The 27,334-nt window shown below is 41.2% G+C and overlaps 1 protein-coding gene across 1 annotated transcript in view; it reads right to left on the bottom strand.

The window, feature by feature from the left end:
* The window catches only part of FRAS1 (Fraser extracellular matrix complex subunit 1), a 176,530-nt gene that overhangs the window by 103,249 nt on the left and 45,947 nt on the right, over positions 1-27,334 (bottom strand). The window contains exons 3-7 of the mRNA XM_074867089.1: positions 8,878-8,985; positions 5,630-5,722; positions 3,584-3,743; positions 2,861-2,994; positions 3-86 (exon numbers count right to left, since the gene is read on the bottom strand). Coding sequence (XP_074723190.1) covers positions 3-86; positions 2,861-2,994; positions 3,584-3,743; positions 5,630-5,722; positions 8,878-8,985 — 579 coding nt within the window. The remainder of the gene's footprint in view (positions 1-2; positions 87-2,860; positions 2,995-3,583; positions 3,744-5,629; positions 5,723-8,877; positions 8,986-27,334) is intronic.

Genomic DNA, 27,334 nt, shown 5'->3' with positions numbered 1-27,334 from the left:
ACCTGGTATACTCTTCCTGACACTGAGCAGGGCTTTGGGACACATTCTGGGCAGCATTTTCCAGGAGACATAACCATAACTTCATCCTAATCAGAAAGCAGGAGAGACAAGTAAAATAAGAGAATGAACAGTTAACATGGGGCTCAGCATCACTGCCTGGAATTCCAGGCACTTAATATCTGTGTGATAACTCAGAGTCACTCAAGGCTTCATTTTGGCTCCAGTATCTTGGGGCAGTCTTCACAGCAGGAGATCAGTATAGAAAGCTAGAAAGAAAGATATTTCCTTCATCTCATTTTTCTGGGTTTCTTTGGATGTTAACTGAGGTCCAAATACATAGAGAGGTATATAGATGCTGATAAAGACACACACGCACACATATGAGATAAAGTACATATATTCAGGTATACAGAGGAAAAAAAGTATATGTAAATCTACGTAGAGAAGCATACTAAAGCATGAGATGGAGGAGAGAAGAGGTTTTTTTCCTGGTACTGCCACATTTTGAGGCTTTGAATGTGTAATTTATGATCGCCATCTCTCAGGCATTTGCACTATTTTAGTTAAATCTATACAGCATAACTGTCTGTACAGGTGTTAAATTATGCTTAAAACTGGATTATCCTAATTTAAACCTTTTCGGGACTGATTTAAATCGCACTGGAATAGGTTCTTCACATCACTGACACTTCACATCAATATAACACTTCCCGCATGCCTCGACCTCATCTATCCAAAACGTGTCTTGTAATTCCCCTGCTACAATTTCATGTACATCCAATGATTTGGAATAGTATTGTTTACCAGCACCCCCCTCCAGCCACATCAGGATGACTGGAAGACTGACTTGCGGACTAAAAGTAGTGTAGAAATGCCAAGCACTATTATCTCATTAGTTGGTCAAATCACTAGCTTTCAAAGAAAGAGTGGAAGACTTTGTGTAAAAGTTATCCATGATAGATTTCCCAGCAGAGCTAAAAGCACTCTTTGGTGGATTTTGGTGGGATATGTGGAGGGACATTCAGGTGCACTCCTGCATGAACAAGCATTTCTGAAGTTCCTCTCCCTCAGCACCAAGGAAAGGGCACAGTCATCTGAAAGATGGAAGATGAGAGTTTAATACTGAGAGAATTTATGTATTTACTTTTGACAAGGAGTGAAGAATGAAGAAAGTGACAGAGATAAAGGCACATGCAAGAAAACGTTAGGTATGATTGAGAACAGAACAGGATCCTTGCACATCCTGCTAATGTCACTTCCACTGGGCACCCTAGTAGGAAATATTTGAAACACCATCAGAACTGGCTTTCTGCTGCATTAACTTGGATGCTCTCAGCTGATTATTCTCAGATACATCACAGCAACACCACAGTCGTTTCTGTTTCCACAAATTAAATCCTAATGATTAGCTGATTAAACATTAGTGCAATCAGTCAGCAGGTAACATCAGTCCATTTGGAGTGGGAAAGGAGGAATCTAAAGCAGGCATAAATTTGTTTTAATGCACAGCACTTAAGTCAACAAATACTAATTGAGTATCTCAGGACAAAGCAAAACACAATTAGCATGCACAGAAACAGGGGCTTTCCTTCCAGCAAAAAAAAAAGTGCTAATTGCACAAACATCTGGTCCAGTGATAGAAAGCTGGATAAGCATCAACAGGAAAAAAAGTTTATGACTACTGCTTTTGTTTTTCTCAGTGCTACAAGGAAGCGTGCTCAGCCAGAGCACACATTTCAAGGGAGCTTCTGGATTTATCATTGGAGGGTGGTAATAGATGAAAAAATATTTGAGAAACGGCAGCCCCTAAAGCATAAAGTCAAGGTCAGAAAGAGGGATTTCCAGGGAGCCAGTTCTTGCATTTCCTTAGCATGGCATGCTGTTGCAAAGGAGTACACCAGGGTGCTGAATACACTAAGGTAGCCAAGAAAACTGGTTCAATGGGTCCAACAAAAAGAAATCCAAAGACCACATTCACACCCTTAAGCACTTCCAATACAGTAACAAGAATTCAAAACTTGAGTCACTTGTATAAAGTATGGAATACTGTGTATAGTTTGCTGCCTTTACTAACCCTGTGTTAACGCTATATAAAATCTTGTAGTGTTTTGGTTGGGTTGATCACTGCATAAGTGCTAAGAACTCATCATCTATCCGCAGCAAAGACCTCAGAGACAGAAATGTCCCAGTTCTCTCAACTGGACTAAACCATGAGTCACTACTTCAGCTTGCCAACTTATCTTACTGATTTTGTTGATTTCTAAACAAAAGCACATGTAAGGCATAGTGCTCTGCGACTTTTCTTTCAGATGAAGTTGTCTTGTATTTCCAAACTCCTTAAGTCAAAAGGGGAATTTCATTCACATTTAACTACTTTCCAGTGTATTACTACAGTTCTTGTAAAAAAAAAAAGTAAACAAGACCTGCAAACCAAACTTTTCAGCTGTAAACCAAACACTGAAATTTATGAAGATAAACCCCCATTACAAATCTTGTAATTTCATTCCATCCCTCACAGAAATAAAAACATTTCCTGATCAACACTACATAATTTTGTTAGTATAAAACAAAAAGCAGTTTCTTTAGACAGTATCTGTACTTAATTAGCCATCAAAGGCGTGATAAGAGTAAAATGATGGGGAAAGAAGATATTAGGGAAGAGACAGACAGCACACATATTCTGACAGACTTAACCATCACTGCACATCATTTCCACACCTCAAAACTGCCTTTTTCAAATCACCCACTTGTCACACATAAGATCTGCCTGCTAATTTGTACATCTGCATGAGAAATGGACCTTGTCAAAGGAAAGACAACGGTCATGAGTAATGTCCCCAGAAGGCCGATGAGTCCTGACCTGGCTGCACAGTAGAGGCTGGCAGGAAGCTGTGAAGCACTGCATCGCGCCGTCCCTGCAGACACATTTGGAACACCGACCAAGTCGCCAGTCCTCACCATCCTGGAACAAGCGGCCATCAAAGGAGCAAGGTTCTAAGAGATATGAAAACAGTGGATAACTTTCTTTTCCAATGACCTTTAATCCCTTTCCGTCACCCATAATTAGAACACAGATTTTGCGCATCTTAGTATTCAAAATTCTGGTTTGTCAAAGCAGATAATGACAGTAAAAATTCCACAAGTTTTCAAGGGCTTTAGACTTGTGAATTAAGAGCTCTGGATGCACTTGTCCCACTGGACTTCTATGAGGAAAGGTATCCAACAGCTCAGGCATTTTTGGAACTTGCAGTCTGCGTCTGCAAGAGTCAAAGGTACCCTCAGTACATAGGAAAGATCTGCATCTTTTTTTCCAGATTTTAATCTCCAAATAAAGGACATACTAGGCACATCTGCTGACTGGCTAAAGCTTATCACTTCCTCTTGGCCTATGGGTGAAGCCGGTAAAAATGTTGATATGGTATGAGGACAGAAAGAGAATTAAGAGACACACTTGATGCCAGTGTCTTCCCAACTGAACTGAACAAGAAAAGCTTTCCAGATTTGTGACTAAAAGGAGATTTCCAGTGACTTGCTGCTCAGATCAATGAAGTCAGACAGTGCCCCATTCACATGTGATACTTACCACCGAGGCCCACACATTTGGGACAGCAGGATCCCTTCTCAGTGTATTGCAGCTCCCCTCGTCCACAAGTGAGGGCTGGGCAGGCCGTGGGGGTGCAGTTCACCCTCCCGTAGGCACAGGAGCACCAGACACATCCAGAGCTGGCCCACTGCATGCCATGCTGCGGTGCACAACACAATCAAAGGCACAGAAAACACATGCATGAATGCAGCTGCCAATGAGACCTATAAATACATCTTCTCCCCTTTAAGCTCCCCTACACTAGTGTTAACTTTACTCTTCTGTGGGCCCAGTTCAATCTTTGCACATCGCAGCCCTCACTCCTGGCTGCACTGCTGGGGCAAAAGTTAAGTTAATATTGGTCAAGCAGCAAACCTAGAGATCAGCCTGATTTTCCTTCCTGCTGCAGAGTGGCATCCAGCAACAACCCACTGCCAAAGACCCAGGCTATTGGACACACCCCCTCTCCACTACAGTTTCTGTAGGGCAAACTCTAAATTTAGACACATGTTTTCTTTAGAGAAATTTTTAACAAGGGCCCAACACACATCTGACCACAAGGTAGTCAGGTGAACACCACCCGCTCCACATACTTAATGCAGTCATTAAGTAAAATCTCATTAGATTAGCTTATTCATTAATGCAGAAACAACTACCTCTACCCAGAGGCATGGTGAGGAAAAATTGGTCCCAAGAAGAAACATGCTGGTGTATTGCAACGCTCCTCAACGAATAGAGTGTTAACTTTCACAAAACATGCAATCCTGAATTAGGCAAGGAGTAAAAAAGCTCTGGCCAGATAGAGGATACAGATTTTCTTCGGTTGAGCTACCACTAGGGCCAGTGTTGCTAGCTAGATACTTGTAAAACAAAGAAAAGTCATAAAGCATTACAGTAGCTCACTGACAAAAGAGAAAACTTCTTCCTTCAGGAAATCTGAGCCAACCACCAGGATGAGACTTTGCACTGACAAAAAAATTGTTTAATGAACACCTCACAGTGGAATTAGGGTGTGACATATGACTACAGGTACAAATATGCCTATAATCCCTGTGGCGATGCCTACTTATTCACCTGACTTTCATCTCAAGGAACAGGCTTACGGAGAGTCAAAAGACAAAAGCTGCAGCAAGAATACAACACAGAAAATGCAACAACAGCAACAAGAAGAAATATAATGTAGTATGATATAATATAGAATCACCCAAATCACAGGCACAAAGGAATATGAGAAGAGGATGGATGTGCTATCCCTCCTATTCCAGTCTTTGTCTAGCTTGTAACAGATTGATGCTGGCCATGTCTCAGGCTGAAACAGAGGGTTACAACATCCATCTCAGGTACAAAGTGTAAGGTCCAGATATTCAAATGTATCTGGGTACTTCAGCATATTTCTTAAGATCTGGATCTAACTTGCCTCTTGTCAAACAGAACAGTCTGTAAGAGACCAGACATAGGACTTGGCTTCACCATTAAGTCATTTTTCTACATTTGCCTATTGTTCAATATGCTTCATTAACTACTACCCATGAATCTTTATTTTTTTCTCATCTGTAGACACTGTTTTGGCCTTTCAGCCTCTCTAGGTGAAATGACATTCTGGAACCTGCTTCCTGAATAATTCAGGATTACAAAATACATAACCCAGGTCGCACAACAGCAATCAATCTCTACCAGCATAGATGGCTGCTGAGAGAAAAGCCTTCTTTCAGGATAGCTAATGTCAAGTTCAATGTGTTTTGCTCCCCTCCTAACATTACTATATTGTCTCAATCATCCACAGAAACAGTGAAGTGAGTGAATGAATGAGTGGGAAACTTTCTCCCCTTAAGCCAAACAGGACATGCTCAGCGACACATTCCCGTTTTGCAAACCCTGCCGACCAAACTCCTGTTACACTACATCATCTGATAGTGACAGAATATAAGCCCAATGAACTATCCTTCTCCTGCATGTCAGCTAGGCAGCCTTCACTGATGTGAACCAAACAGAGGGCTAAAAACTGGAAAGGATTGTCCCTGCCAAGGAACATGACAGAGCACTCACACTGTGAATCTGTCCTTCATGCTGGCAAAATCCTTCAGCTTGGGAGGCACACTCAGGGCAGCACTTGTTGGGGGCTATTTGGAGCACTTCTCCCTAAAAAGATACAAGAATCCAATAAGCAGTTCACATGAAATAGAGACTTTTAATATGAAGGCAAAGGCTTGCTGGATCTGGTGCTCTCAGTTTACAGAGGAAATGTATTAAGTGAAATATGTAACAGTGCTACACCAGATCCCTTTGTTGAGAGGTGGCACATCAGTTTACTGCATTTGACAGTTTATCATTAAAACAGCAGTAGAATTTACACCCCTAATGGTACAATTAGGAAGTCCCCAGCTGAACTAGTTTTCAAACCAGAACAAAGAACAGAAAGCACTTATTCAAGACAAAAACCCAAGATTAGTCACTGAAGAACCTCTGAGAAACGTGGTACAGATGTAATTTTCTCAATAGATAGTTTTGTACATGTACAGGATGGTTACCAATCTAACATTTCACCACACCAGAAGCGCAGCTGGCAGGCAGAATGAATGTGCATCCATTAACTGTACTTCTTTGGATTAATAATCACTGCTTTTTTTTAAATAACATTACTTTAAAATTAACTGAAAACTACTGACCACTTCCAACCACAGCACAGTCAAGAGATGCTGCTACCACTTTGCTTTGCATGTTCCAGGGGTTTAGCAATCTGACCACTTGCTACATCCTGTTCAGCAGCAGGGAAAAAGATGGCGCTGATGGAAGCAATTCATCACACAAAGGGCAAAACACAGCAATAAAGACATCAGCCAACACTGGGAAGGATCACAGACTCCCGTCACTGAAAACGTCTCCACGGACTCTCCAGAGCAACGCTTTCATGTTCCTTCCAGATGCATGTTAAACACCCCAGGCCTGGCACAAGACCCACAGACAGGACAGCATCAGCTCTGGGAGGATTTTATTTTGCAAGGGTGTCTGTCACTGATGGCAACTGCGCATGAGGGCCCTCCGGCACCACCTGAGGTACCACCGATCTCAGTATTTTCCTCTCACGGCTAATAACAAAAAAGGACCAAACAATTTTTCTGATGCGAGCACAGTAGCTGGAGAGGGAGAAAACAAAAAACCAAAACATGAACATGTCAGGTTTGGGAAGTGAAATGTAGAAAAATGTTATCCATGAGGTCACCTTCTTCAAAACATTGAAAAGGTGTTTCTCAGGAGACATGCTTCATCCTTTCCACTTTGAAAGGGTACAGCCAATGTCTAAGGGATTCCTGCTCAAAAGGAAGTCATTATTTGTTTTGTTATAATAAAAAAATGAAGGCACTGTGACGCCAAAAAATTGTCTTACCTTTCACCTCTTTATTTGTATGATAAAAGTGACCAGAATCATTTGAAATGTCACAAGTTTTCCTTCTCTGTTTTCTAAAAGAAACATTTTGATTTTTCAAACCGAGAAAAAATGTTTCACTTCAAGATTTCCTTCAATGCTGTGTTTTTTAGGAGGTGGGAAACAAAATTAAATGTTTCATTTAGCTTAAACCACTAAACCCCATTCAACTGTGACCCTGCTGTGGAGAAACTGTTCTTGGTTGTTGGTTTGCTTTGGTTTACACAACAGAAATGATGTTTGTTGATTTTTCACCTACTCAAAACACTCAGTATGCACAGCAGCAGGTTTTACGTACAAATGTTTAGAACACCACTCGGTATGCTTTTTGCAGAGACTGTCTGGTTTTATTTATGCCTTGTTGCTGTAAACAAGATCAGCAATATTAGCATAAATCATCATAATAAGCAGGTAAGAAAGAAATCATGGAGGGGGATGGCGATTTCTGACCTTGTTCATCAGTAGTTGGTTTATGCTTGAAGGATGATCAGGTTTTCTTCTTCTGAGATTCTTGATGATCCTTTTCAATATTTAAATGGCCAGACTTTATGGAACACTGAAACTCTTTGTCTTGAAGATCATCCAGGTCAAGAAGTCACACAGATTTGTTTCACACTATAAATCTATTTGCCTTTATGAGCTTTAAAGTTGCCACCTTTTCATTTACCCAATTTTTAAAAATGAACATCTAGCCTGCTCATTATTAGGTGTGCCAGAACAGCACCCTTTTTTAATTTCTCTCCTCTTTAGCACAAAAATTCCTAATATTTCAGTCTTGCTTTAATCAATACCTAGTGATAATAATGGGGAAAACCAGTAAGAATCAAAATTATTTCCTCATTAATGCTGTCATATTGCAAAACATTTTAACCTGCTTCATAAAGCCATATAATTATATTGGCAGTGCCTCTTTAAAACACCAATTTTCATTGTCATTCATGCGTACTACCCCAGTAATCCAGATGCTAATGCAAGACCAATTCCATGGCCAATTAGCTGTAACCATTAATGAAGGCTCAGACAAAGAAAGATGAACAGGAGACGATGAAAGCTCAACAACGATCACAAGGCAGAAGAAACTGAAAGACAGACAATCTCAGCTCTGTTGCTGTTCATCAGAGTGGAAAGCATCCATCTGCATGTTTGGGGGAGACCCAGCTCCACGTTCAAATGAAGGGTGACTGGAAGCCGGGCTCATGCTGGGAGGTCTGAATCCAGTTCAGGGCCTTCCTTTGGGGACCAGACCACCCTTGGAGCACAGGCAGACTGCAAGCTGTTCCAACACCAAGCCTCTGGCTGTAGTGTGGTGAAGTAGACAAAGGCTTCACACGCTGGGTTTTGCCTGTGTGCTTCTTGCACAGGCTTGCGTCAATGAGAAGTGAAAGGGCACAGAGACTGTGCCTGACCCTGGCCAGTCACACACTCTCTGGGAGGCGAAACGGGATTTCACTGCTCCCTCGTGCTTCCCTCAAACCCTGCTGTGAATCAGACCCTCGGGTTCAAAGGGAGCTAGAGGGAGGCAGCTGAGCCCAGAAGGCTGATACGACAGCTGTCACTGCAGTGTACAAAGATAAGCAACCAGCTCAGCTCTGCCAGTTCCTCCAGGGAAACGCCTCATGCTGCATCCTCTTTTTGTATCCCTCTTAATACAAGAGGAGCTTTGCTTCCACCGGGACTGTAGGACCAATTACCCCAGCTGCTCCCACCATACCATTACACGTAACACAGTGTGGCGGACCCAAACAAGTATTTTGACATAACTATTCCAGGGGTTTAAAGCAGGGCAAGGCTGGGAACTTCAGAGCAACCTGACATTTCTCCCACCATGCAGGACAGGTCAGCTGGCATTTGGACAGTGGCAACTGCTTACCTTCTGAAAGTCACACTGAGGGTCTTTGCAGACAGTAGGTTCACAGGTGGCAATATTGCTATGGCAACGGCAGTCTTGGCAAGAATCTGGCTTCCAAATTGTGTTATCCTGCAAATAAACATAAGTTTTAAATTAGACCCATACAGCACAAGGTGTGTGCTATTTTACGCAACAGCAAATGGCTGAAATAGTTCCATATGGACAGACTGGAAGAGTAAAGTCTGCAACAGACCAGCCTTCCCTCTCACATGCTTATCAGGCACAATTTCGTACTATTCATTCAATAACTTCAAACACGCAGTTGAAAAACAAGGCCATGCACAGCAAGTGATCAACTCCAGTGGCAAGATAATCGATAGGACATAACCTCCAATAACCTCAAGGTGATTATAGCATCTTTGGGAAGTTCAGACTGTCCAAACTGCAGCTACTGCTATGATCACAGCTTGTGCTGAAAGCACCTGAGCTAGCTTTGAGGATCACCTGCTCCTGGACAGACAACTGTGGCACCATACAGCATCCATGAGCTGATGGAGAATGCAGGTAAATATTGACATGCTTGAATCCAAATGAGCTGTTGAATATTACATTCAAAATTTTCAGTCTGCAGGATCACGGACATAAAAAGTTCTCATGTCAAAATATGATGTAAATTGTGCTCATTAAATTAGGCTGTAAGATGGAAGAAAAGGTCTGAAGAACCTAAGATGCAATTAAACTGATTTAGTCAAAAATGCTGAATGCATGGCTAGGTATGAACAAGCTCTACCTGGTCACATTTATTCCAAAACATCATGAAGGGGACTCTGACCAAGCAAACAGCCCAACAGATTTGGAAACAGCTGTCACCGCCACTCGATCAGTGCACTCAGCTGGAACACACACAGCTAATTCACAAGAGTTCACCACCCCTGTTTGACCCCCTTTCCATTCCCTCCACACTGAGGTCATGATCCCACGCCACTACCACACTTTCTTAAGGCAGCTCAGGCCCTCATCCAGTTGCCTGGACACTTGCCAGATTTCTCCTTCCCTCCCACCAGTTTCTCCAAGGTCTGAGCAGCCACTTGGGACTCCTACTGAAGATGCTTGGAAAACAAAGCCTTCTTTCTCTTTACTCCTGAACACTGACTTCCAGCCATCTTGATATCAAGCATCAGCAGCATCCCAGAGAAGCAGCCAAGTTTGACTGTCACCCCCCTTCCTATGAAAATGTCTTGCCTGCACTCAGCTCCTCTGCAGTGTCCCTTCACCCATGCCAAGTATCCTTTCTCTGGCGGTTTAAATAAGCAACCACTAACTACATACTGAGGTAATCTGAAGGATACAATTGCTACGTTCATATTTAATTATCTGTCTTTAACAGCCTTCAGTTAAATACACCAAAAGAAAATGGAAAGAGGAAGACCACTTCTTCATCTGAACAGTTCTTTTCCATTAGACAACGGCTGTGCCTACAGTAGGCTAAATTTATACCGTACAGGAAATTTTCCTCTGTAATACAGACAGTAGCTATCCAAGCCGTTAAGCCTCATTTTTAATTGATTTGAAAGAAGACCAGACTTTGCTACTCATTTACATGATGTAGCAATTTACTCCAAGAAGTCAATTTACTCACAGTGTAAAGTAGGATTTAGGCAAATTACGATACAAAAAGATGATTAACAGTTTACTAAGAACACATTTAGAGCTAACTAGTACAACTGTTAAGCATAATGATAAAACACTGAAACATGCCTTAAAGGCCCATTAGACTGCTTAATGAGAGCAAAAAAATCTTGAAAAATCTGGCCACTTGTTCAGGCAGAAGCTGCTGGGTGCTGTGCTCTTCTGCAAACTTAATGTGATGTACTACAAGCTAGGCTGTGCAAGCCATGGGGAGAGGCAATTCATAGGTGTCCAACAAGGTTTCACCACACACGCGTGAGTGAAAGAGGGCACTGGCAGAGGCTCTCTCTTCTTTTACCCATCCTGAATCTAGGGCCGACTGTCAAGTAGAAAGGGCTGGTTGCCTCCCCTCTGAAACACTGCTCTTTGCCAAAAAAAATATGTTTTCCTCTATGACACTGGACCAACAGTGCAAACCTACGAACAGTGAGGTAACCAGAAATACTGCTAACCAATCCTTACGACTCTTCACTGCTTTACAAAAGCACTTCATGCATATCAGACTGTGCTCTTCTCTCGTGGCAATTCCAGCAGCATCAGAAATTTAGGGAGATTCTCTGTAAATATAATGATGGTGGTAACGCTAATTTTAGTAACAGCAAGAAACAGCAGTAACTGTACAGCCTCTTGGGCTAAGATTATCAACAAGACAAAGAGACAGTAATTTCTGCTCTGGTAATACAGCTGGTTCTCCTCTCACATACACACAGCTGTGGCTGTAGAAGAGAAATCTTGACTTCATCTCTGTCACCAGATTTACGGTACAGTTACAGAATAAATTCAGGTTAAGTTACGTGTGTGCCAAGCTTCATCTAACACACACATTGGAGTTAACTCATTCCGATCTCTTTAACAAAGGTTTATCATACTCAGATCCACCCTAAGACTACTAAAACCCTGATAATACCCAGAACTCCTAAAATCTTTCCACTGGCAAAAAGTGATGTTTAATCTGTTTGACAAAACCATTTGATATATCTATTGATGTATTCCTCTGCTTGTTTGTTTCCAGCTGGAAGGAGAATCCCAAAACAGTGTGTGGGAAGGGAAAAAATCTGAGCGAGAATGGTATCAACAGTGAAAAGCAGTCTGCATTTTAAAACTGGCAGCTCACTGCAGGTGGAGGCTGCTTCGAAGCCAGCCACGGGGTAAGCACTGGGCACAGGCAGTCGAAAGGGAGAGAGCAGATTTTGTGCCTCATCACTTGGTTCTTCTAAACCGTTACCCTGTGCCTCTCTTCTTTATTTAAAAAAAAAATAAAAATAAAAAAAAAGAAAAATGAATATTACCATGGTGGAATAATGGCCAAAGGACTCGCATGGGAAGAGGTCAGCACAAAGCTCACTCACATTTTGAGACTTAAATGCTCAAGTTTCTGAAAAGAAAACCCTCTCTTTGGTCTACTCCCTCCCCTATTTTCTATTACAGTCTAAGCAGTCTGGCTCCTACCTGTGGGCTCAAATCAGCTAAATGCACATGGTAGACGCTTAGAAGCATGTGCATGTGTTAGTGATTTCCATTTGCCAGGTATCAGATCAAAACCAACACATCTCTGCAGAGCTTTTAAGAATTCAGATTCTAGTTAACAGTCAGGAAACTACCACCTGATTTTTTGTATATGAGAGTCTTCCGTGCAGTTCACAGGCCTCAGTGTTCAGCTCTTGTGACTGTTCCAACATTTAGCTTAAGATTCCTGGCTATGGAGCAACAGACCTAAACTCAAATTTGAAAAGTCTGACGACAATTATGTTTATGGATTTCTCTACAGAAAGGTGGGGATTTTATTCTCTGCAATGCTACCAAATGTCTGAATGTTACAGTCACAGTAAATTGAGCCAAATGCAATGCTCTGGCTACGAGCCATTTAAAGTGCAAGGCCATTTAATTCCTTTGAGATGGGAGAGAAAAGCAGCACATGTACTTCATTCACATGGTAGAAATATGTAAAAGAACAGGGAGGTTATTGCAACAACTCCTTTTGGTGGCATCCCTGGGTGATATTTTAGGATCACATTTCAAACTAATATTTATGTGTTCCCTGTTCACATGGAAATGTGCAGCTGACAGCTGCTAATACAGAAAAGCACAAAAAGATTTACTGGTGCATATTTAGAGCTCTTACAACCTGGAGAACACAGACTGCTAGTATTTTAATTATTCTTTTTGTTTCTTTCATTCAAATATAACTATCCCTAAGGCAACCAAACATGGACCATCAGCTTAAGAATGTTCTTCCCAGTCTTGCCCCTAGCTAACTGTGAGATCTTGGTCCACCCAAGTTAGGGTAACATGTTCAGAAGTGACACAGAAGCCCCAGTATTATAAGAAAGGCTCCTAAGTCACTCTCCTGACAGGAACTGAGATACTAATCACCCAGCTGCAGCATGAGGATCCCACCTGCCTGTCCTGGGCGCTGTAAGGCTTTGTTACTATTCATCCAACACTTACAAAGACACTTTAAAGCTCCCAAGTATTACTGTTTTAAACATAAAGCAAGACTTTTCAGTAGACACTTAAAGAACTGCTGTAAATCTGCCTCACATCTCCAGGGCACTGTACCTCAGTGGACAAATTATCTGTTACAGTTTAAGCGCTGAATTCTTATCCTGTTAAGAGTGTACTTTCATCAACGATAATTTAAGGGGCTTTTTCCTTACAAGTACTAATATAATTAACAGTATAAATAATGAAATACTGTGCACAGAGCACTTTGAAGATGGAAAGCACTCCTTAAGCGCCAAGTAGTGCCATTATAATTTATTAATTCTTTGGATTTCCCTACATCAAAAGAAGAAATGATACTTAATTCAACTGAATTTTAAAACACCACGTTGCAAGAAGAGATATCTACATTACTTGGTTGGTTTGTGAAATAGAGGCCAAAAAAGCAAGATATGCTCACAAACCTTTAGAGCTTGCAGGCACCCAGACACAAGATGAAATAAAATAAAACCCAAGTCTCAGGAGCACAGTGCAAGCGTTACTGGGTTTGGAGAATACTGATGAGGATTTACGAAAAGGCAGGAGAGAGAGCAAAAGAGCTGCACATTAAGAAAAGGCCAAGAGAAGAAGGCAAGAAAGCAACCAGCACTAAAAAGCAAAGGAGGTTTGAAGCAACAAATAAGCTAAAAAGACAAAGAACAGACACAGTGTGGAAGTGGGAGCCCAGAGCAGCTGTGGGCTCTCATGGTTTGCTGATGCCACAGTCATATTAACCGGAGCACAGAAAGACCTGCATCCTTTGACCATGGCTTTTTCAACTGGCTATCATAACTTCATGTGGATGCACCTGTTCCTCCTCTACCTCAGCAAGAAAACCACACAACAAATCAAAGATAATGGGAGTCTGCTATTAATACATAAAAAGGCTCAGTAATCTGATCAGATGCTGCTTAATGTGGGATATCATCACACTAGATAACAATCCATGCTCTACTCTGGTGCAGTGACTGTGGAAATAAGCATACAACAGCTGGTTTGTGTCCTCCCCCCGATCCCCTTTCCATTTCTTATGGCTTCATGAAAATATTTAGTCAATCCATAAAATGTCACTGGATGCTGAATTGTCCTCTGTAGCATGCCACACTTGTAAAGCCGGTCATCTGGTTGGTGGTACTACTGCAATTACTAAGCAGGGCGAAAACAGCAGTCTAAAGCTGAAGCCTTAATGTTAGCCAGGAATCATCAAGCTTGAAATTTTTCCCGTCATGCTGAAAACAAGGTGGTTGTTATTGCTTATCATGTACCCTACTAATTACCTTTCCTACTTTTATGAGAAACTGGTAAAACTCATGCAATTAACTTTCAGAAGGGCTGCTCTGTCCCCAAGCTGCCAGATGCATGCGAGGGTGGCACTCTTGCTTTGGGGAGAGGGGCTGACAATGCACCAACGGAGCACCCAGCCCAAGCGCTCCCCAACTTGAGCACTGGGTTGGATTTACTTCACAAGTCATCCTCTGCTGGAGACAACTGAGGAAGGGCAGGTATCGGATGTCTCAGAGGAGGAATACCAGGCTGCTTTATTGAAATCGTAGGCAGAGCCCAGAGCAATTACACTTTTGGTAACAATTATCAGCATCACCCACCAGCTGCCAAGTGAGGAGACCTGGCAGCTCAATAACGCCGCTTTCATTTATCATTTCCACTCCAATTAGTTGACAATACCTGGCAATTGGCAGAATAAACCCAAATGTAAGGGAAGCTGAGAGAGTACTACACGGTCCGTGGGGATATCCATTAATGGAGCGATGAAGAGATGAAAGTAATTCAGAGACACATAAAGGATTCCTAGTGTCCATTCGGGTTTAGACTTTTATGTTTTATCTTTTGCAATAGAGAGCTGTTGCCGCTGCTGAGTACGTTTTCAAATCTGATATGTGCTCGCATATAATAAACCCCCCCTTGAAAATGGGCTTTTAATGGGTTTATTCCGGCATGCCCACAAGCAGAATAACATAGGAATGGCTCAGTCTCTGAAACCAAACAGAAACTCAGCTCATCTCAGTGGAAACAGTTTTAGCCCTACACTCCCAGGAGAGAACAGAGCAGTTAAGGCAAGAGCATACAGCTTGATTAACAACACATTAACACGATCACACGGGTTCAGGAACCAGGAACTATTTTTCCGTATCTTCCAACTAGGGAATTAAACAGTTACACAAATTAAAACAAGGTACTGTTTTCATGGTTCATTAGTCTGATGCTTTTTTACATTTTCTAACTGTTAAGTCTTTTACCAGTTGTACCAGCCTTGTAAAAATAAAGAGTCTACAAATAAAATTTCCCAGTAGTCCTAAAATATTTCAGGGATGGAAAGACTAGGATATTCTTAGATACTGTCAAATCACTTTGCTGCTGTTGTAAACTTTATCCTATCTTTCATACAGACACAAAAGCAGTCACTAGGAAAGGGCTCAAATTAATCAAATGCTCAGGGCAAACAGGGTAGATGAGTTAAACCAATTTTTAAAAATCATTATGTCTAATCACAGTTCAAATCAGCATACAGAAATCTTTATTTAGACCAACAGGTCAATTGTTTTTCTGCAGCGGTGTTCCTCTATAAAGGTTAATGCCTTTTGGTTAGTCACTGTTAAAGTAGATTCATCTGTAGTCAAATATATCCTTTATACTAAACACTGCACTTTGTTTTTCCCTGACTGGAAGAAACACTGCTACCTGTAACTACTTGAGGGACTGTAGTTTACCACATTTCTATTCCGACTCTTATGCAATCCGCCCCCTCTCTATAATCAATTCATATCAGGACTGCTATAATGAAAAATTAACAGCAGTACTGTCTCTAAAGTAATCTTTATCAGTTAAATAACTTCCTCTGTGATGGGTAAAGGAAAATAATGTTAGGAGAACATATTGTATTTAAAAGCAATAATTAAAGGCAACACAGTTGCATGACACTGAGGTTTTAGACCCAGTACATCTCAGCTCAGTTTTTATAATTGAAAGCAAGGGGGTTTTCCCATGCTTTTTAACCCTTTGCTTTAAAGGAAAAAGGATAAACTGCTTGAATACACTGAAATTAATAATTACTTCCTTGCTCCCTGCATGGAGGGCTACCATTGCCAGAAACAGATTTAGTACTGCACTTGTTCCATGTATTTATTGAAAAAAATCCAGAAGCTCAACAGATTGACTTTTAAAAAATGGTTGTAAATACAACCTGCTTATTTTTCCTCATTAATGTAACTGATTTTTAAAAATTCCATATGCTTAAGCCTTCCTATTGGTTGTCAAAATTTCAAATGCACTTTTTCCAAAGAAGTTGGATTCAAACAGAGCTATTCCAGTGTTGTGTCTTTTAATTTAGAGTTTTCTGCTCCAGTTCTGTTTTAAATTCCTTTTACATTTATCTATTCAGATATGTGACACAAGCTTGAAAATGTCAGACAGTATGTTAAGAATGTATTTAATACTAGTACCAATAAATCATGGATACTTGGAAGATCACACTAACACTTGCTCTCGCTCTCTCATACACTCAATCCCCACTTCCGCACTTATGCCCAAAACCTAAGCAACAACTAAGGACTTTTTCAGCTATCATATTTTGTATTTCATCTCTTCTGCAGAAGCAGTAATTTTAAATTATGTTTATGGTTATGTTGTAAAAACCAGGAACTTTAAACCCAGTTATAAATTCAGCACTGGAAGAAGTGGAGAAGAAAGGAGGAGGGAGGATAAAAAGTTCTGAGTTTCTCTCTCAGCGCTGCGCTCAGTTTTATTATCTGGGAACACACACAACCTGAAAACATTACGCTAACCAGAGAGAGCCTAAAGACTATACTTCCTTCCATATAATCAAGCCCTCTTTCCCTCTTGAATAAAAATATAACGTGTACTCAACATCTCTCTGTAAATCCATAGAGAATTTTGAAAGAAAAAAAAAAAAAAGAGATAAGCCCCCACAATTTTAACAACATCCCCCAAACTAGAAGATTTGCTTTCTCCTGAGGCCTGGAGGGTACAATGTTGGTTCCATTTTTAAGCTTTTACCCACAGTCAACACAAGCAGGAACTTGGTTTCCTTTTCTTTTCTTTTGAACTGAGACCAGAAGTTATTTCCTCTTTTCAGAACATTAATAATAAGGCACCTCTTATCTAATCAAACACAAGAGAGGTCCCAGAAAATAGTGGCATCTGGCAATACACAGCTGTTTCACATTTTGATACCATGAAGCCTCAGGTACGAAAATCCATACTCAAAATCATACAGCATCGCTGGAGGAAAGCAGCTCTGACCACCTAACCATGGACAACACATCCTGCTCTTAAACAGCATTACAGGGGTTAATAAATGAAAGGTGTCATTTTTGCACAGCTCCATTTTTTTCTCAACTTGTTGAGAATGTTGAGAAATGTTTCAAAAACATTTTCTTAATCACCAACAATGTGGCAGGAGCAGGAAAACCTCACCCCAAGCAGCCTGCAGCTTCTTTGCAAAATTTCTTCACACATTGAGTCCATCTATAAAAGGACAAGGTGAACAACTAACAGTAAAAACAAATACTAGAAGGGAAGAGGTTGCAATTTTAACACCAGTACAATCAGTGAGAGCAAAGATCCGTCTTGCCCAGGAGCTTGCTTTTGACAACAGCCAAAATCAGACAGCTGACAATACAAATACAGAAGATGGTATTTCTTCCAAAAATACCCTCCATGCAGTTTACAGTTCAGTGACTCCCCAAATCTGAAGTCATGTTTCTGCATTTAATAACTCTCATGGCTTTCTTCTCTATGAATTCCAGTCTGCCCTTGAACTTATGTAAACTTTAAGCATCGACATCCTACAGCAAAGTTTTAGTGCTTAATCACACATGAAGTGAAAAAAAGCATCTACCTTGTGGAAAACTGAAGTCTGCACTGTGCTGTTATGAAAAGGGATGAAAACGGGGGTCAGGGAAATAAATGGTATAATAACACACTGGATCCTTGCATAGAATAGGGATTCTCCTTGGTCAGCAGCTTAGGGCAAGAGGGGAGGAAAAAAAGAAAAGAAATAGGAAAACCTAGAAGACCTACACTGTTTCTGCAGATGGTATTGAGTTCTCAGGCAAGATGCTTCTCTTCTCCGTGCTTGCACCGCCCTTCCCATCCTGTGTCTGTCCAGACTGCAAATTTCCTGGCATTGGGACCAGCCTTTCTTATACCCTTCTCCAGCATTTGGCATTGTGTGCTCTGATCTTAAGACCTAAAAATGAGCCAATGTCACGGTGGCTCAACTAAGCCAGCGAAGAAATGGCAGTGCTGCTGATCCATGCCTGACCCTGCTGATGCCATCAGGCCATGAACAAACCCTCCATGCATGTGCCTTTGTTGCAAGAAGCTTGGAAAGGGCACACAGAGGAGATGATCAAGGGCTTTTTTTCTTCCATTTTTGTATGCTGCAAATCTTTTACATGCCAAATTATATGTTAAGTTTGATGAACAGCACACACCAGCAATTCTCCTTAGCATCCAGCAAAACATTTGGGGTCCTCTTGCTGCTTTTCTTTCCCCTTTACTTAGTTCCTAACCTGCCAACGGGCAAATTTCAAACATCCTCCCCAAAAATAACTTCTGAACGGATATCAAACCCAGAGTTTTTGATTGAACAGCTGTTGAAAAGAAGGGAGGTAAGGGATTTATTTAATCTAAACTTGATTGTGGCTTTAATTACAGCATTTATTACAAAATAGTGGCTATCTCTGGAGCAGCAGGAGTCACAATTTCCACTGAGCGATGCTCTGGTGTATGTGCAAAGCATGCAGCTATACCTAAGGCAAAGCTCAGCTTCACCTGTCCAAGAGCACCAAGGAGGTTAGGTTCTACCCCCTTAAAATGATGTTGCTTGTTTGAGAATTGAACCTGTGAAAGCTGCCAGGACTTCAGTAGTCAACATCAAACACTGAAGGCTGCAGTACTGCAGGCAACCACTGTCAACCAGCACGCACAAAACCACAGCCTGAAAAAAAAAAATCACATATTTGAAACTGGCCATTAAAACAACATAATCCAGTGCATATGTTACAAGGGATTCCCTGCAGAGCACAGCCTGACTATACCCTCTAGGAAACACTGCTGGCCTTTTGAGCTTTATTTAATGTTTTTGAAAGGAAGAGGGAATATCCTCTGCAGTCCCAGCACAGACATGTCAAATGATGAAACAATATTGCCAGCAGAATGCATAATTTCAAATTCATCCTGTCGTGCTGCTGAAATGCAGGCTATGTTGGGCCAAATGCTTCAATGTTAACTGTATCTAGCCTGAATGAGACAGGCTAAGCCTTTTATCCCATTTCTAACAAAAAAACATCAGGCCATGAAAATCATTGCAGCTCAGCCAGCTGATTCAGCAGAGAAAGACAATATACTTCAGTAAAAGTCATTTGCAACAGGCCCTCGGAAGTACTGTATCAGGTGAAACATAACTCCCATTTCTACTCTTGAAGGCAACAACGCACTCTAGAGCAATTCTGCAAGCCACTTTAGGAAATATATAGGTATCTCCAATTCCAAGCTGGATATTTAGGAGGTATCCTTTCAAAGTGCAAAGCAAGGAATTACGTGCCTCGAATCCTACTATTGTAACCGTGGATCCAAGCACAGCAATCTCTCATACAGCTCCCAGAAAATACAACCCTTTATGTCCTTATCTTCAATCTCAGCTCCCTGTGCAGCAGATTAATAAACTGGTTCTCTCTTTCCTTCAAAGGGGAAAGGGGACCCCTGCAAAAGTCCTGCAGAGTCATTAATCTTTGTGAACAAAGACTTCATTACTGAGCAAAAATTATTAGGAAAGACCTGTAGAAAAAGGGATTTTGCAGGCTGTCTTCATGTCCTCTAGTATTGTTTCAAGAGCCTCTAGTTGACTGGTAGCTGTCAAGATTTAACAAGGTGGTAATTTTATGACCAAACAAATTGAAATTAATGGCAGCAAAAGGTATGTTAACAGCTTAGTATTTTACTCAAATACAAAGGCTCCATGTTGCTTTCTATTACAAATTATTAAATTGATTGACTTTGGCACATAGAAACTACAGGCTCGAAAACAAAATTAGGCTTAAAATATCCTGAAAAGGGCAAAGATGATATACGCATTTGTGTGCTTCTTTTAAGGAAAGAGGTCTCTGACCTTTTCTGATAGATAAGATATAATAAAAGACACTGCTTTTTAAATGCTTCATACCATCCATCTTTTGCCTTATTTCCTCTCTATTTTATAACAAACTTTCTGTAGTCAGGTAACATAAAGAGGCTTTTCTTCTTGTCTGCTCCAGAGAGGGAAGGACTATCTTGAGGAACTCACCTTTTTTGAACCAAAATATGGTAACTGGATGCACAATAGCAACAGACAGTGTGTGTAAAGAATACACACATCAATCTATTAAATACAACTGCCCAGATCCTAAAGGATGGTGGAAAAAGTTTGTTTGCAAAAGTGATTGGCACAGGTGCTTGAACACACTCAGCATGTCTGTCAAGAAAAGGAGAATTTCAATCAGTTGGTTCAACAATATTTGCATTGAAGGGTAGTATCAGTAGGAGGCTGCAGCAGCAGGTATAGCAGCAGAGCAGATCTCAAGGCCCTGGCAAATGGAGAACTACAGTTTTCCCAAATTATGAGTCTAAGCATCCTACAATGAAAGAAGTTCCTGTACTATGTGATGAGAAGGAAAGTGAAAGGTGTTGGAAGGAAATATTGAGGTGGATGTGGGTACTACCTAGTGACAGGTTGGTATCACACCTGAGAAAGAGCAACCCTTTCAACAGTACATTTTTTTCTTACTACAGTTTGATTTAGGGATTACATCTGTCCAGCCATTATCTGCATTATCAGCACATTTGACTGTCTGGACAGTGTGCAGAAAAACATTACACACAACCATTTCACCTTGAAATATGTCAGAACTGGCCTTCTTTCCTAGCTGACTTAAAAAAACCCCAAGAACCAACCACCACCCAGGCAGTGCCTCCCACTGTAATTTCAGATTGTAACTCCCAGCAAGATTACTGCTGGACAAGAAGGGAAAACACAAAGAAAGACTTCCCTGTCCTCATCCCTCCATCTGCGTACACCACAATGAAAGCAATAACCTCCTCTAGCATACTCAATACCCAACGCAAAAATTACACATGCCTGTAATTGTAGTTCAAACTGTTTCCAAGACACGCACTGGGATGTTGATTAATTATCAGGACAGATCAAGAGTGACAGCATGGGAGGAAGGAGAGAAGAAGCAGCTGAGTTAAGCAACATGGTCCTTACTATTCACTGGGTCACACATGCTCTATAAAAGTGTACCCTATGCAAAACAAGCTGAGGAGAATTACAGCTAATTATGCCTTGCTCTACGAAAGAATGAATTCCATGGTTATAAGGTTACTCTGTCTGTTTTGTTGTCTTCATTGCCTCCACACGCATCTCAGTTAACAGGAGTTTTTGCTACTGAACTGTAGTAAGACGAGACCAGGCCCTGCTCAGGGAACTGTTCTATGCATTTTTTAATTCTCTCTAGATTCTTTGCCTTCTCTTCATTGATTATTCAGTTTTTATGAACTTTTCTTTCTTTACTGCACAGCCTTGCACACACAACTAGCTGGAGCTAGAGAGAATGGTGAACACCACCTAGTAACTGCCTTGCTCAATGACAGCCTGACTAACCATCAAGATGTCCCTTGCCCTGAGAAAGGCCACTGCCAAGCATCCACAATGAGATCTTTCATCCAAGTTAATACTAACCAAAAGCAAAATACCTCATTCTGATGGAGGGCATATTCAGCAGCAGAGTGCACAACAGCATCACTACAACAGTACATGACAGTCTCAGAAGTCAGCGAGAAATGGAGCTGAATATGGGAGATGGTAAAGGCAAAAAAGGGGGATGAGGCATGACAAATACATCCTTGAAGAACCAAGAAACAGAACTAATACTATTGGTAATTTCTACCTGGCTCTAAGTCCACTGAGAGGACAAGATTAGGCTTAATTCTCCCTATGGTCTCTTGAGTTGTGAGAGATGGTCAAAAAGTCTAGCCAAACCCAAGCATTTCCACCCCTGTGGGCAATTGTTCCTGTAAGCAACCAGTCACCAATAGTGACAGGGATTCTTAGAAAGAAGCATGAAAACTTTGCTGTGATGCAGGGAAATATGTCCACTTTGCTGCACTTTCACCTTGAAATGATGATTTCTCAGCAGGACAAGAACCAGCTTCCATATCTCAGCTGGACACTCAGCACCGCTGTACTCCAGTCCAACCGGCTACTGATGGCAAGCCCAGTATTGTTCTTTATTAAGGTTATGAACCCATCCACATCCAATGCCAAGTATCCTTTTTTTTTTTTTCATGACAAACCTGTAAGCTATGCAATGCCAAATTTTTTCGGAGAGGTACGGATAAGAAACAGTTGCATAAGGCATTTAAATTGCCTTTCATGAGACAGATAAGAGAAAAACAACAACAGGGCACAGTTGGTCTCAGCAGGAGAAGCACCATTGTGTTAATTAGCATGATTGGCCATCAGTCACAAATAAATCAAATTATCCATTGATAAGTGGCAGCATTCGACAGCAAATAAATTGCAGACGTCTTTGGGCTCGTGCTAGAACAGTTCATTTTGCTTTCATTATTCAGAAGCACTGCATAAAAGGTCATGACCAAAAAAAAAAACTTAAATTAAAGCCCTGTAATGCTATTTAAAGTCTATTTACTTTGTTGATGCATAAGAATGTGTAACGCCATGATTCTTTGAACTGCTCTTCCAATATAATGCCAGAGAGATGTCAGGAGTTGCTCTCAATCCATACTTTGCAGATCTCTCCAATTTTCTCCCTTCACTACAGTTTTTCTTCTATAGAAAAAACAATTTTACAAGTTTTGACTGTCCAGAAGAGAAGCAAGCTAAGGGACAAAGATTACCATAACCTCTACAGCTCATGCACATGAATTTTTCTCTCTCACCTCCTTCTCAGTACTTAACATCTTGCTCAGAATAAATCTGTAGTAAAAGCTTGGGAACAATTTATATGGCAAGCCCGTAATAGTGACTGGAGCAGTAAGGGTAAGAAAGAGCACATCCATAAGCACTTACTTAGACTCCTAAAAACAGACCGGGTGGTCCTTAAATCTCTCTGATGCTCATCGTTTAAAAAAGGAACAGTTTTATATCAAAGCACTTTATTCCTTCACTGTAGTACTGTCTTAATCTACAGAAGCTGCTCTATGAAATATTTAGCAGAGGCAAAGCATATGCATCCCTTAAGTTCAGGTTGAAGAAGAAAATGCACCTTTCCTCCAACCTCAAGCATGCAAGAATAGGCTGAATATTATTGACAATAGCACCTGAGAATATGCTTTTGTTAACCATTTTAATTCTGTTTCCTTAATAAGCTTAAATGAATGCTTGCTAATGTGTTTTTCAAAGCACATCCCTTGGGTATATAAAGCCTCAGGCATCAATGTCCACACACATCCAGAGACAAGAGACTAACAGAGAGCTTTCATGCATCACTCACTGCTGCCATGGATATTTGCCAGTCTGAAGATTGCTCACTGACATGGTGTGAGCTAATTGTTGTTGTGCTACTTCACGCTTGGCTAGAAATAATTGCTGCCTCATTACAAATTTAATAATGACGCTGTGATATAGTATAACTCTTCTTTGCAAATTTCTTCTTCTTTTTTTCCCCTTCTTAAAGAAGATATGAAACAGATGAACTGTTACAGAGCCCAGCTATTTTTAATTATTTCCCTCAAAGAAGGGCATCCCATTTTTCAAGATTTTGCTCAGGTAGTTTTTACAGGGCTTACAAAACACCTCCACAAAACTTTTAACTCCAGGTTCTTGCAGGATCCTGATAAGGTTTTTAGTTTTCCTTCATCTGCATCTGTTTTAAGAAAGTCTGGAAAGAATCCCATGCTTGACAGCTACCTATACCCTGAATGATTCACAGCTTCCCTAAAACACGAAGAGATTTAGAAAGTGACACAAGAAACCCTCTTTAAGGAACTGTCCTCTCTACTGAATGGGTTAGGAATGAAAAGCCCAGCATGAGGAGTGCATTTCTCACTCCTCTCTCAACTATCCACTAGCTCTCACAGGCAGAAGTACAGTTCAGAGTCGTAATGAAGACAGCTGTAAGGAGAGCAGGGCATTATCCTTGCATCTCTACCACAACCAACCATAGGCTGTGAGAGGGTCACCAAGCAGAACAGCTATCACACCCATCCTCTTCTCTGCGTGGGGAAAGATATGATCCTGCAGGTAAATGCACACACTGCCAAAGGTGACAATCTGCTGAAGAAAGGTTATGGTGGGTGGATGCTTCACAGCTGTCTTTTCCAAGTGCACAAATGGATAATACAATTTCAAGAGTCACAATAAAACTGGGCTTATCTGCTTGCTGCACAGATGACTGCCCCGGCATTTTGTTTACCTTGCCATTACTCAGATACTCACAATAAGAAATCTGGATGTATCACCCCAAAATACATTATAAAAAAAGAAACTATTTGCATTTTTTTCTCTCTCTCTTTCAAGTTTACGCCACTTTCTTCCTGATACCTTCCTGCTAACTGATTAGTGCAGAGCAGCCAAGCAGTAACACTGTAACAAGTCATGCACCATCTATTCCTAGGCACGCTGTCAAGCAACTGTCAGGAGGCAAAAACTCCTGTCCTCGCCAAACAGGCGAACTTGGCTGGCTGAAGGGTGCAATGTGGTCTAGGGAACAGTAAGCTTTTAAGAAGGCTTAGTTGTCTAACATCATCAAATGTAAATGAAATACAGAGAACCAAAACAGAGGTCAGCCCAGCTTAGAGACAGCAAACTGCACCAGACTGCCCAAAGGTAAGTACAAACCACACTGCAGCAAGCAGACATCTGCCTCTCACCAAGGCCCACATGGGTGTCTAGTAGCCCAAGACGGCATTAAACCCACAGGTACAAGATTTCATAGCCCTTAAGAAGTTTGATCAGCACTAGCTGCAGTAGTTCATGAGCCACATAAAGTATTTGACCTCCTTCTGGAATCCCAGCACATGGTCAGCTTCAAAGACTTTCTACAGCAATGACTTCCATCCAGCGGTGAGCGATACAGGCGGGGTGAATGTGGCACTATTCCTTTGTAATCTGAGTACACATTGTTTTCCAGAGGCTCTTAAGTACTCTCCGAGTAAAGTGTGCCTTGAAAGACACTCTGGATTTAATTGTTGTCCTGGCCAGTCTGAGCTACGGTGGGAGGGAGGAGAGGTTCCCCAGTCACACAGTTGTAAATCTTGAGAAATTATTTCCCGCTCTCATTTCCCTACCTTCATCTTGCCCAACTCACACTGTCGCATAAATGCAGCTGATGTAATCAGCAGCCTGGAGACTTCCTATAGCTATAGGAATCTCACAAAAAGTACAAATATGACCTGATTGCATGGATGAACTCAGTTATAAGGAAGAAGTCCTCCAAAGGAAAAGTAGGTCAAATCCTTTGCTGCAGAAGACCTATTTCTAAGTTCACTGAAGCAAAGCACAAAGGAGCATTCCCAGAACTACGAGACCTAACAAGTACTTTCAGTAACTTCAATCACAAGCCTTGTTTCAGTGCAACCACCTCTGCCAAAGAACTTGGTGATGGGAGTTCCCACTGCTAAGGCCTTGGTGCTTCTAATACTTTCACATGTCTGTCTACATGTTACTTCCCATGCTTTTCAAATCAGCAGCATGTAAATAAAGCACAACCTGGCAATAAAAAAGGGTAGAGGATTTAGAAAAACATTCTATTATATTTTTCCTTCCTCTTCTTCTCTTCTTCCCCCTTTTTTCCCCCAGCAAAGAAATAAAACTGAACTGGGAGATGCAAGACTACTGAATTCACTTGGTTTTCTGCTGGATATTTTCCTGTGGCCACCTGATAATTTGGAGTGGGAGAAATAAAACCTCAACACACAAAAAAGTGTTGATTTGAACTCAAAGACACTTGTTACAAGCCTGTTAGCCTGAATGATGTTAAAACAAAACATACTCCAAGTGTCACTAAGATGCACTGTAAAGACAGCTTAACAAATTACAGTTGAGAATGTAAAGAATTTGAGAAGGAAAGAAACTTATAATCAACCATCTCCACTATCATGAGACATCTGGAAGCATCTGCCATGGACTGTAATTAAGACAGGTGACACGCTGCAGAGACAATGCAGGGCATGTGCAAATGCAACGCTGTTCAAGTACACAGTACTGTGAAAGGAATAAATGATACAACTCCAGGGTGGAATCCACACTGTACTAATGACGATAGGGTTAGCTCAAGAGAAGCAACTCTAATTTACTGCCAACAAGCAAGAAGGCAAAATATCCTCTCCAGCAGTGCTCCTTCACCCCTCTACACTGCAATACTTTCAAGAGATCTATGTGCAACAGCATGACGGATTTTCCAAACACCTGCATTTGCAATTTGATTTGGCCTCCACAGGCCATGTTCTTCCCTGCAACTTTAGTTAGTTTTATCTTAAAAAGCAAAAACGAACGTAATGTGGGTCACCAGAGTGAAGCTCACAGACAGACTTACTCCCTTCCTGCCTGCAAGGAAACAACCGTGACTCCCTGGTTCAGTATTGCCTTGATGCGGCACAGCTCTTGGATTCCATCAACACAAGTCAGATGCTTCCCATCTTCCCTCAGCACCACATCCCACCATCCAGTTGGAGGAGGAGACAGCAGTAGTGGTATTATCTATCTTCATAAAGAGTGGGCTGTTCTCATCTCCAAGTCACATTCTCCAGATGGCCATTTTTCATCTGAACCCAAGAAACTTTGCTTCTTGTGAGATGCCCAGAGTAAATGAAGTAACAGTGGAAAGCACACCCCAAATCACAGCCTTGAGCTTGTGCCTAATGCTTCCAACTCAGCACCATGAGAAACGTTGTTTAAGGCTCTAGAAAGAAACCGCCATAATGTACAGTCACGGTGAGACAGCCTGTTTTTCAGCAGCTTGGGAGCATTAAGTATTTCAGTGCTCTATTCTATACTGCAGTAAATATTACACTTTAAATCCAACCGATAAGTGTTTAAATCCTGCTATTAATCTTACTTTCAAGTTCTGGAACCTGAAGTACAGGTTTATGGGTTTATAATGCAAGCTGAGAAAGCCTGAAAGAAGCTATCATAAACGTAGCCCTCACCAATTACCAGGTAACAGCCTAAACAAGAACATTTTTGTGCAGGGCAGTGTCCCTGCCATCATTCCTTTGCCAAAGACTTCAAGCAATCTCCTCTGTCTAGCCAAAAAAACTAAAGATCACC

The sequence above is a fragment of the Strix uralensis genome, chromosome 4 (assembly GCF_047716275.1).
Source record: "Strix uralensis isolate ZFMK-TIS-50842 chromosome 4, bStrUra1, whole genome shotgun sequence".
Classification (NCBI taxonomy): domain Eukaryota; kingdom Metazoa; phylum Chordata; class Aves; order Strigiformes; family Strigidae; genus Strix; species Strix uralensis.
Note: the sequence above shows the minus strand (reverse complement) of the source record. Positions and strands in the feature narration are given on the sequence as shown.